The sequence below is a fragment of the Pholis gunnellus genome (genome assembly GCF_910591455.1).
Source record: "Pholis gunnellus genome assembly, chromosome: 17".
Lineage (NCBI taxonomy): Eukaryota > Metazoa > Chordata > Actinopteri > Perciformes > Pholidae > Pholis > Pholis gunnellus.
The window spans coordinates 8833061-8845467 of record NC_136544.1 but is presented as its reverse complement, the minus strand read 5'-3'; the positions used below and the strand labels follow the sequence as shown (position 1 = coordinate 8845467).

The 12407-nt window shown below is 41.7% G+C and overlaps 1 protein-coding gene across 1 annotated transcript; it reads right to left on the bottom strand.

Moving 5' to 3' along the window:
- Window positions 1-258: 258 nt before the first annotated feature.
- LOC306709140 (plexin domain-containing protein 1-like) lies at window positions 259-11320 on the bottom strand. Its single transcript, XM_079177186.1, has 14 exons — window positions 11165-11320; window positions 5149-5315; window positions 4762-4905; window positions 2685-2754; window positions 2445-2567; window positions 2250-2368; window positions 2062-2161; window positions 1651-1746; window positions 1452-1533; window positions 1309-1369; window positions 1111-1225; window positions 937-972; window positions 701-858; window positions 259-593 (listed from the first exon to the last, which is right to left on the bottom strand). The coding sequence occupies exons 1-14, from the start codon at window positions 11241-11243 to the stop codon at window positions 480-482; spliced, it is 1464 nt and encodes a 487-aa protein (XP_079033312.1). The 5' UTR covers window positions 11244-11320; the 3' UTR covers window positions 259-479.
- Window positions 11321-12407: the final 1087 nt, after the last annotated feature.

Sequence of the window (12407 nt, the reverse complement as noted above, 5' to 3'; positions counted from 1 at the left end):
GTTGACAAAAGAGCTGTACTGTCTGCATTCCCACAAATTGACATACCACTTTATTTTGGAATGTTCACCACTTTCCTGTACAGCAACAAGTGCTGCTGAATCTGACATAAAAAAACACCAACTTCTGTAACTGTGTAGTATGTTCTTGCAAAAACAAAAGGTGAAACTACAAAGAATCAACTTCAAACCTTCAAAAGTAACAGGAAGTGAAACTGAAGCCCAACCAGATCTTTATTTGTTTGATGTCAAACAGCATAGTTTATGTATTTTATCTAAGGTTGACAACCTTGTGACATGCATTGCACAATTCATTGCAGACAAATTTGATAATGTTTAAAAATGAGGATGGAATGAAACAATGAAACCATTCAATATCATATAACATTCAGCTTTAATCTACTTTGCAATGGAGACATGGACAAATGTATATATTTGAATTTGTGTAGAAATCAGTTCAATGCAAATATTTATCCATCATTTCAACATGGCCCAGCTTCTACAATGCTGTCTTTTTCACGACCTTCTCCTTCCACTTCTGTGTAACCAGGGTGTTGCTTCTGAAACTTCAAAGACGGCCAGTAGTTGTTGCGTCGCTAAAAGAAAAGAAAAAAAATCAAGCACAGAAAAATTGTGTGGGCATGTGTAATTAAAGCATGCGTGGCTCTTGTCAGGGCAGGTGTAGGCCACATTCAATGCTCACCTGGATGAGGTAAAGTGGCGATGCAGCAGTAGGATGGTAGTTGATGTAAAGAGCAACTAGTATCAGAGCCAAAAGTAACACCAGCGCAGCTGCTATACCGGCTATCACTCCTGAGTTGGCCCACCCCTCACTCTCGGTCGTAGAATCTGTCCTCACGTCTGTATCGAAGATGAAGACCCAAAATTATCTCCCTTCATAAGGCTTAACTATAATGGCACTTACAGGTATTAACTCACCATTGCCGGTCTTAAATATGTGACGTTTGGTCTCATCTGAGAAAAGACAGAAAGCAGTCATTTCCATACTTATTTCCTGGCAGAATCTGATTTTATTGAGCGAAAAAATACTGCATACATGCTACTGTAGCCTACTGTATATCATTCTGAAAAAAATAAATAGCTCAGCCTCACCGTCACAACCTTTTTCTAGAGGAGACAATGAGGACACGTCCTCCAGCTCGGGTGTGGTAGAGGAACCAGTGGGGCTGTCACCCCTGGAGTAATCCTCACAGGTTGCATTTTTGCTCTGCCCATATACAACATAACAGATGCATGAGTCTCAAAAGTGGCAAATAATCAGATATATTTATAACTGACGACCAGCGGTACCTCTTCTGGACAGGCGTAGTCCAACCATTCTTGCCTGTGTCGATCCATGCCATCTGAACACCTGAAAACACACAAGATGTATATTTATAAGGGATAGAACTGCTGCCATATGGACATTCGGGCTACCGTAATGTCCCACTCACCTCTGGAGTACGTTGCACCAGCTACAATTGGATGTTTGGTTGGATGAGAGGCAGAGCTCGCAGCTGTCATGCTGCAGGCAAGCTGAACAGAGAGAAAGAGACAAGCACAACAACAGAAGATTGCTTGAGTGTTGATGCAGTCTAACGGATTGATTACTTGAAACTAATCCTTTAAAGATGAGGGATGAGGATCACTTACTAGGCAGTGGAGTGAACTCAACAGCAGAGAAGCTGGTGATCTTTGTGGAGTCTATTTCAACCCGATGGTACTCATACATCGTCCGCTGTTGGGCATCTGAATCAGAATCAAGTTTATCGCGAGCAGATTTTCACATACAAGGAATTTGGTTTGTCATTTGGTGCTTAACAATAAACACAGTACAGAAAGGAAAAATAAAAAAAGTACTGCAGAAGTCAAGAATCATAAATATAACATACAAATTTCCAATACAAATATGAAATGTAAAATATATAGGTTCACAGTATAAAGAATATGTGCAACAGAGATAATGATATAAAAGACGTGTGTTCGTTTAACGCATAGACTCAGACTCTCTGCAGGCTGATTCTCTCTATACATAGGTGGACAGGCATTAACATTACTGCTGACCTGGTGATTGAGGAGAAGGTTGCGTGACCATGAAGGCGTCAGACAAACCGACCTTTACCAGATGCTCAACTGAACCAATCCCATCTAATGACAGAGGTATCTGATGAAAAACACAAAAAGAGGAATCACTTATGCATTCAGCACAAGGGAAGAGAACAAGTTTAGAAGAGCACAGACGAGTGTCTCACATCTCGATAGCTGAACGTGATGGCTCCTGTTTTGTAAAGTGCGGCCTGAAACGTAAAGACGCCCTCTGACTCTTTTCCGGGGAGTCTGACCCGCTCCCACTGGACCACAAACACCTCACCTGAAAAGAGTGAGGATCAAACAGGAGTCAGACAAGTAATCAGACAACCGTGTTCCGATATGAGCTGGTATCTCACCATTATCCAGGTATTGCACAGTGGACTCTTTGGAGTAGCTGGGGTCAAAATTAGCCATTAGAGGGGCGATGTACTGTGTGGCGGTCAGCATGCGGTGAGTAATGTCCCCTGTGAAGATAAACCCTGAAAATGGCCAGATGGAAGAAGGCGTAAAGACTTGTTAGCTCGCAAAAACACGTCTCTGCTGTGAACATGTGCAGGAAAGGTCACTTGAACATCTGCTATAAAATCAAAAAGTACCTCCAGTTGCTATGGTGATCTGCCTCAGGTAATGTCCGTAAAAAGGAAAGTCAAACGACAGGGCAACCTTCTGCAAGGAGATAGAAACAGACAGCGAGAGAAAGAATTAGACATTGAGCTTATGATTTGATCTTCTATGGCACGAAGCATCCTCATCAGCTCTTAAAGGAGGAATGAGGAGAATAAATGCATAATATCTACGTAAAAACTATGTTTTGTTTCATTTATATATGTATGCTCTACCACTGAGCTCTACCCCCATGTCCTCACTGTACATAGTTAGCTCAGTGACATGTACACTAGCAGGCATACTGAACTATATTGCAATGATCTAGTTAAACCTCATAGACACAACTTGGCCGCATAGGAGCGGGTCATTGAGGTTGCCGGGCGGGAACCTTTCAAAACAGATATTCTGCTAAATAGCTGAGCTCTACAACAAGATGATTCACTCTCAACATCATTTTATCAGTCTCAAGATCAATAGAGCAAATGGGAAAACTGATCCAAACGATAAGCTTCACTGCTGTTTTTGCTTTGTATTATTATACTAAAGACGTCTTTCAATTTCCCAAACTGCGAGCACGTTTTTCTCCTTAGCTTCATCATTATATAATCTGATGTAAAAACTGTTCCTTCTCCAACTATGTAACCTGCATTGGATGTTTCTATAAAGCCAAAGTACTGTTTCCACTTGGAGAATGCCTTCTCATATTAAAGTGAGCTGTATGTATTACTCAGTTGCCAGGTGTTGGACAACACAGGTCAGAACATAGGCAGCCTCTGGCACGGCCTGTAGCTCTTGGCATCTACCAACATTTCCCAGTGCCTTAAGCTCCTCTAGCAGTGGTACCTTATGTTTCAGAGTGAACTCCATCCTGGCTTGCTGTCACATAACATGCAAGAAGAATTTCCGGATTAGCTGTTTGTGTACAGTACTTGTACTTGTTGCAATGTTTGCCTTTTGCGCTCCATTTCACTGATTAGTTTTGATAGAAATTTGGAAAAGTCCCGGTTTGTGTCCATATCCCAGGGCTGACTTTAGAAAGTACACACAGCACTTTGAAAATCCAAATATTTAAAAACATGCCGTCACAAGGAGGGCGCACATAGATTAAAACCACAGACCTCTTGATCTGCAAAATGCACAGAGCTATACAACAACTACCGTACATTACCTCTTGTTGATGGCCTAGTATAAGACCATTTTAATGATGATTTGAACTGGGGGGTCACTGCAGTCAAATGCTCTATCACTGAGCTACACCCACCATAACACTAAAATGTAAGTGTTTATACATAGTGAATGACCATATAGATTTATATGTTTATGGATAACTAACACATAAAATAAGAGCTTTGATCGTCATATATGTTTACTATGGTAGGGTAACGTGTTGGAATATCTCGTTGACTGGTAAACAGCCATTATCTGTGTCTCAACGATATCAAATTAGTTCATTTGTTATTTCACTGATTTATGCTTTAATTAGGGGGCACCCAGGTTGAACTAAGGCCCTCGTAATCTGCAATCCACTGCTCTACCACTGAGCTATTCCCTCCAATAGAGACTTTCGGAAAGCCAGTATAATCACCATAGATAAAAAGGTTTCTGAATAACTAACACATTAAATGAGAGAGTGCATCTCCGGTGGAGAATACATCCCACTGCATATTGACAGCTTTAAATAACCTCATGGATGAAATGTTGCAGATTGAATGATCTACTTTAAATTCAAGTGCCTCGTCTTTAACAAATAAAGAATCAGTAAATGTCTGTGGACTTAAAAGGACTGCAGTGTTAAGCACTTAAGCCCTCACCAGGGACATGGGAATCATACATTTTGCGATCAGCGTGTATGATCACTTCAAAGATACATCGAAAGCACAACGAAAATGATTTCTCAATTGGTGGGCACCCAGATTTGGTGTGTAGTCAAATGCGCCACCACTGAGCCACACCCTCTGTATGGCACCCATTTACTATGGTGGCTTGGTAAAGTACAATGCTAATTCCTTTTAACCTACAAAGGAAGTAAGGCCTTGCATGCATATTGTGTGTGTGTGTGAGACTCACCACAGCCTGTTTGTATGAGTTTGACAGAATGCCATGGACTCTCACTTGGCCATGCCGGACGTCATTCATGTCTACCCATAAGTCCTCTGTGCGCTGGTCTTCTGGGCCAAAGCTACGCCATGTGTAATACTTCCCAGAATCCTCCTTTCAGACAAGAAAAACACAGAGGATCAGAGGGTGTGATGGGCGTTGAGGGAGTGTGTCATGCAGGCATTAAGAGTCCAGTCTGTTAAATCGTATGCTGTCATGAGTGGAAACATGTAAACTCTATTTCCAAAAGAAAGCAGTGTTTAACTCCAACTAAAACAAAAAGAACGTGTCAAAAGCCAAAAGCAAAATAAACGGCGCAAATCATTGCAGTACGAAACGCTGTGGTGGAGCTCTCACCACTACGCGTGTCATGTTGTCTGGCAGGGTGTTGATGGTTATTCCTCCACCCAGGACCGCCCTGCTTATCCTAGCGTGGCCTGAAGATGACCGCTGCACTCCGTAAGGATGACTGTCACCGCCAGTTGACTCTCCATGCTGCTGTGACATCACACCGTACCAATTGTCTGTCCAAAATAATGATTCATCAGGTTAGCGTGCTATGGTCATTATGGGATGTCATGATATGAGCACTTGCAACTTTCTTCTATGCCAAATTCTAAATCTGCAGATTAAAAGCCTCATTTTAATATAAGTGGAAGAGAAAGCACACCAAAGCTCTCTTTTATTTACCCTGGCAGCAGTACCCCACGCTGCTGGGAAACATTTCAGTTTTATTCAGACTCTTAAGAATAGTGTTTACAGTTGTGGCCTTTTGATATCGTCAGTCTTAGCCTTGTCAGTTTAAGACATTGTTGAAAGAAGACAGAAAGAATACATGTAACATTTTGTGATGCTCAGAAGGAGCTGTCAAATCCTACACACAATGTAAACCGTATCTAGTAAGCAGACTGGGGTAGGTAGGCTTTGTTTTAAACGTCTGGGTGTTATAATTGATGGTTTGTCTTTCTTCAAAGCCGCACATTGAAAGCCACATATTCCGAGTTGATGTCAAGAGTTTATTTTAGCATCACCCTGAGATTTTTTTATTGAGTGTGGAAAGTGCATGTCTGTATGAGCACCGAGACTTGGATGTGGATCTAAACATCTTGGTCCTTGCATAACCTCGGTCACTGATACAGCTGTACATTTGGAGCTAAAATGTGTTGACTGAGCACCCAAGAGAAATGTATGTTGATGGTATACAAAGCATGCAGGCTTAGCAAGCTTTTTTGAGTAAAAGCTGGTTGATGGATAATAAATCTATTACATTTTTAAATATGAAATGTTTCTATGTAGTTTTAGGAGGGAAAATGTCTGTTTTTAGATGCTTAGCACTGTTTTAAAAACAAACTTGCAGTGTTGTCTTGTGTAAAACGTAATGACCAAAGAATGCATTCTTAATAAATTATTCAGAAAGTCTGCCATTTCTGCGGGGTTAAAATATATATTTGAATTTCGCAAAACAAATCTGCTCCACTTTGTTTTATAAAAACAACAAGATTTGAGAAATGTTTTGTTTGTGTTGAAGGACTTCCACACTTCCTCTATTTTCACAAGCCAGTTGATAAAAACAATTAAAGACTTCATAATGGGAGACAAATGTAACATGGCAGGACATATTTATCGTTTTTTTAATTCAGGTGACCTTATTTTGGAGACATTTCAAATGATACAACCAACATTGAACAACAGTCAGACATCATCATGGTATCAAATAAAGTACAGCATTTGAGAAAATACTCATTTCACGACTATATTTAGAGGGTGAATTTTGCCAGATATAACAACATTGGGGCTGTCTTAATTCAGCTATGGATGTTTAAAAATGTAGAAACCAGGACTTAGCGACAGAAGCATGCCAGATCATGTACTTAAGTAATATTGCATATCATCTATTTATCTGTCCGTCTTTATTAGAACATTACGGCAATACGCGGTATTGTTTAGGTACATTACGGTACAGAGCGGTGACGTCACGTCGCAGCCTATATAAGCCTCCAGACGGCGCTACTTTACGTGCGGAGTGTCTCATCTAACCCTAAATCAGGGCGACCTCCTGTACTTAACGTTTGCTGTTTTTCTTTTTCTGGCTTTTCAGTGAACTACAGGAGGGGTTTGAAGCGACGCTGGGAACGTTTACGAAAAAAAAGCCACGATAATCACTCCGTCGTGTTCAGTGTCCCTTCAGAAACACCGTGAATCTCCTGCCGTGGTCAGCTTGTGCTGCCGCGAAGAGTTCGGCTCTGTTGCTCCGGTGTGTTCATGTCGGGACTCTCGGTAACTGAGCAGAGTAAAACTGAGCAGGGTGACCCTACCAGACTCTCTAGTGGTCCGGCTAGGAAGCCCGAGCTCAAACACCTGTAAACCTTAAGTGTAACTGTGTCAATCTTCACATGTGCGCTGAACGTGTGTGCTAGCTCCCCAAATCATGCTAACTGCTAGCTAACATTAGCAGGACTGACCCGCCCCCCTCGGCTGCCTTCTAAGTGACGAACAAGAGATTATGGGGCCGAGTGGATATTTAGACACGAGTTGTGGGAAAGGCATTTTAACTTTGATAAACTTACAAAGAAAACCTCAACCGTGAAAGAGCAATTTAGGAATTATCTGACATGGAAAACATACTTTCTTATGATCAGTGCCATGTTCCTTTAAAGCCACCAGTTAAGCCTGCTCTCATCTGACACACCAGAGTCAAATGCATACTAATGACATCCTTTCTCCCATGCAGTGCATTGATTAGTGATAGTGAAACAATTAGCTTGTGGCTAAAATACAAATTCTTGATGCAAAATAATTAAACACTATGGTGTCATTCAATAAAGTGTTTGCCATAAAGCTGCATCTTGAGGTTTTGGTTTGAGGGCGTAGCTCACATGGGTGTGAAAAACATGGTACGCAGATAAAAAATGAATTCCAACCCAAGTCCCTGTTTTAGTTAATGGTGTCTGGGCTACTGTGTTGTTCTCATGAAAAGACACCACCTCTATTGTTCAGGTGTTGGACCAGACAGACCTGCCATCTGAATTGGGCAGCTGCTTTAAATTCTGCCATTTTTAGAAAATGAACAGTCTCAAACTCTTTGTCAAACAAAAAGCAGGGCGTTTGTCCTAACAAAAAACGGCATAATCTGCAAGAAAACACATTTAAGAATATGAAATCTGACATTTACGCCTCCTTTTGGGTGCCAGCGCCCAGTGCCGCTCCTCTCAAGCCAGTGAAATGTTAGTCGACGTTGGTTTGATGCTGCCATTTCTGTCCTGACTGTGGGAGGGGAACACGTGCCCGTTGGCCGCTCAGCGATGTCCTGTTCCAAACCCCACAGAGTTCAGACTGTGTGGGACGTTGGCTGGTGATGCCTGCTTTAAACATCACTCTGCATTCACACAATTACAACACTGATGTCTTCCAAAGCCGTCAAAACTACAATGCATCATTTAGAATGTCTTGACTTATTGTTTTTGTTCAGGAGTGTTTCTCTCCCGTCTTTCATTCGATCAACGGGTGCGTCAATGCATTTGTGACAGCTCGTATATTAAACCTAGATGCGTGATTGTTGAGCGCCGGATCCGCCCTGTTATGGCATCTATGAGGTAAGAGGAGACATGGCGTGCGCACAGTTGCCGAGGTCTGCAGTGCAGCAGATAAACATTCTGGTCTTATAAAAAGCTGGGAGGGGTGCAGACGCCCAACATGAAGCTGTGGCTTCTAATATCTTCTCAGGGCATCCGCCTCACAGCCAGCAAGTATCGAAATCACTGGCGCAGAACCAAAACGGTGAGATGGGAGTCATTGTTTCTGCTGTCCAGGAGAAACGGACAATAATTCACTCTCCACTCATCTATTTCCAATACTCAGTGCTCTGCTCATATACTGCTGGGTGATTTTCATGTTAGAAATACTTCTAAACATGTCAACACTGGTGTTTTTTTTTAAGAATGGGACATTTTAAATCTTTGGATTCCTCTGAAATACACATTGATACATTAAACTTGGCCTTACGACTACATGAAAATTATATATAAATAGAAGTACATGTTTTCCCCCACGTTGATCTATTCCCTCAAAAAAAATCACGTGAAGATTGCAACAGAATACCCGATGAATCAATATCAAGATGGACTCGGACTATTTTTGCACATCTGCTCTTCTTTTAGGGAAATAGCAGTGTGTTGCGGCCAGCAGCCAAACCATGCCTCCCTCACTCATGCTAGCGATGGTGTTGGTGAGTCAGAAAGAGAGAACCATCATTAGTTAAAGCTGCTCCTAGTCGAAAACACAGATGAGGTTTGCACAATTCAGTTTGTTTCAGGATGTAAGAGTTTAATAAACTGAAGCGAATGAGAGCAGCGCTGAAGCACAGGATGACAAATATAAAGACTCGTGGAGGTAAAACAGGATCCGCTTTTTGGTCAAACGTAGGCAATGAAAGAGCAGATGTTCCGGACGGAAAAGTGACCTCTGCCCGCTCTTTCAGAAGCTACCAAACCACAACGTTTAGCTTTTTCTGTGAGCGGTCACCTCAGAGCGGTCTGAGAGAACACACCCTTCCTGAACAGTGGCTGGACGAGTTGGCACAGACTCCCCAACATCACCCACAGTAAACATGCATTCATTTCAAGGCCTGTGGTTGAATTGCATATGTGCAATTCTTTAGTTGAAATTCGAGTGGATAAGTTTCATCCACATAATCAAGCTACTTTGGTCTCGGAGATTCAAAGAGTGCTTTATATTTGAGGAAAGAAATGTGCATATTTAACTGAACTTTGCCACCTCCGTTATTTAATAGCTGTGAAGCTGATAATGTGGTGCATGTCTTTGAATTTATTGAAGGCAGAATATAAGCTGCTGACATATTTGAACAACTCTCACCATGGTATTAAGGCCTTGAGAGGAGCCTCCTTTAATAACTAACTGAAAACATGACTAATGTAATTTATGACATCCCCAAAGTCACATTTCACAATAAAATTACCAACACATTCCAGTCTTGTTGAGAAAACATGAGTGCACTGATTGCCTCACTTTTCTTCTCTCACGGTGAAACCTAATCTCTGCATGGAAAAGCCAAAAACCTTATCTTAATGAATAAAACAAATAAGAGAAAAGGAGACATAACATTTCCCAACATGATTCAAAGAGCACGGTGCTCAGCTGTTGGCAGCGAACTGATACTGCTCTTGCCACTTTACTTTTCCTCGAAGCATGTTTTGTTTATCACACGACTTTTATCAATAATAAAGTCACTCTGGGATCCACAGGCAATAACATCCTGTCAATGATCCAATCTTACAAAACAATCTTTGTCACTTTAATTCTCTTTTTTTTCCCCCCAGTTTAGCTCCAACATGTCTGGATCAGCTTCAGGCTACAAACTTCTCAGCAGGACAAGAGACAGGAGGCCAAACACTGAGGTCACTGACGCGTACACAATTCATTTTCAGCTTGGGGCTCCGTGTTTTTATAGGCTGGTTGTGATGCTGTAGATGGCTCCCTCAGGACCAAAGTCCTTTTTTTAAAAACTGAGCGGTATATCACGTTGAGTGACTAAGGCAGATAAGAGCACATTAAGCGAAGGAAAGGAAGATGTGTCCAGGTCAATAACAGCTGACCCCTTATTTTGCAAGCACATAGATGACCACCTCTTGCACGAAATGTTGTTTCCCCTGAAACACATTTCACTCTGCAGAGGAACACGAGGAGCACAGGACGATTTAATGACATCTAGGGAAAAGGCAGGAGGGGAGTTTGTAGAGAGTGACCAGTCGAATTCTTCAGAGTTAGAAAAAACAAATGAATATGAATGTCCCAAACAAACACACTGTCCACTGTGCTCCGTATCAAACAGATGTGGATCCTGATAAATGTGCATCAAAGGGCACATTTTCTGAGTCTAGCAGGGATGCGAGAAGAAAAACAAAGTCTGTCTCTAATTTTAAACCTGAGACAGGCTGCCTGTGGGTTGTTGTTTAGACTCAGCCGCATGCTTGTGGAATAGAGTATTTTTTATTGTACACTTTATCGTAAACTAGGTCATTCACTTTTGTGCGTAAAGTAAAAAGGGCACGGCGCGCTCATTTGTTGCTCCATAAAGACTCCTACTGAAGTTTTGAGGTTTACAGTGAGTCGAAATAGCAACAGTAGCACACACACACACACCATTATCATAAACATACATATATTAGAATATTAACTAAGAATAAAACAATTTGCATGCAGAGTTTAACTGCACAGACATTAGGTGCCAATAGAGAAAAAGACAAGGCATACTTGCACACCTGTAAACTTCAGGTGTGACTTTAAACACCAGACAGGTGGAAAGATGGAAAAAGCAATGAGGATGGAGGGAAGAAAAGAAATACACACAGCTCACCTGTTTGCTGTTGAACCCAAACATTTGCCAGCTCTGTTTGGGAGACACAGAGGAAAAGCATCACCAAACCGAAACACATGATGGCCAGAAGAAGACAAAAAAATAAAACAAAAGCTTTTGTCTCAGCTCCCCTCTTATTCTCCCTCCTCTTCCTCTCTTTGCAAAAACAAGTTTTCTCTGAATTCCTCTTCCTCCCTCCAAATCTCTCTCTCTCTCTCTCTCTCTCTCTCTCTCTCTCTCGCTCTCTCTCTCTCTCTCTCCACACACCACCCATATTTTTAACTAAAGACATAAGGATCAGTGGATTAGGCTTCAGAGCAGAAAGGGGAAATGTTATCATCTGCACATGTTACAAGCCTGCATATTGAGTTCCAATATTTTTTATTTTAGAACATTATGCAATGTTTCATTGGTTGGGATTCAAACATCCAACCATCCACTGGGGTTTGACAGTCAGCAGTGTGAATGGCGCCTCCCTACTTCAGTGTGAAATGTGACATCTTAGATTAGACACGGTGATCATGATGAACAATTCCAGGGCTGAACTCAGTGCTGATATTACTCATTCCATGTCAAGTCTGTTTATGACTGCCCAAAACATTGTGTCTCTCTTAACAACAACTTGCGGCCCACATGGAACAGAAAAGTCTCCCTACCGCATTTTAACTTCCAGCAGTTATGTAAAAGCCTTGTTTTTTATGGGATGTAAAACGGACAAAAAGCGAGCTTTATACAAGCACTGTGGCTGACTCATTTCTATCTGCTCTCAGAGCAAACACGGAATCCTTGGCAAAGAAAATTGGCAGCTGAGTGTTTATTGGATTCACAGCTGGAAAGGCAATCGGCACCCTATTTCATAATACAGACCATAAACACAACGTACAGTGGGCCCAGCAGCAGGTGTGGATTATGTGGAGAGGTCATGCTGACTATAAACAAACACAGAGGTTGTAATAACTATCATGTTCACATCTTTTATATTTCCCTCTTCTGTGAAAATGAAGATGCTGTACTGACTGAGCACAATGCTCGGCTCGCTTGTTCTTCCACGAGTTGCACTGATGAGGTGAATCCAGGTAAAAGCCAAGAGCTGGATGAGGAGAGGCAGGTTAGTGAGGAAACAAGGAAAGGAGTCATAACAGAGTTCAGAAGCAGGTCGGACCTTACTGTAGAGAGACCTATCATGATTAGACTACGATTATTTCATCAACATGCACATTCTTTCATTTCCATCAGTAAGACG

What these genes read in the sequence shown, in the direction of transcription:
- LOC306709140 (XM_079177186.1), bottom strand. Translation starts at nt 11,243, where the DNA reads ATGTGTTTCGGTTTGGTGATGCTTTTCCTCTGTGTCTCCCAAACAGAG. An exon ending in TGGTGCAACGTACTCCAGAG is followed by an intron (nt 1,370 to 1,451) that starts GTGAGTGGGACA and finishes GTGTGTTTTCAG; the next exon opens with GTGTTCAGATGGCATGGATC. An exon ending in CGCCACTTTACCTCATCCAG is followed by an intron (nt 594 to 700) that starts GTGAGCATTGAA and finishes CTTTTCTTTTAG; the next exon opens with CGACGCAACAACTACTGGCC.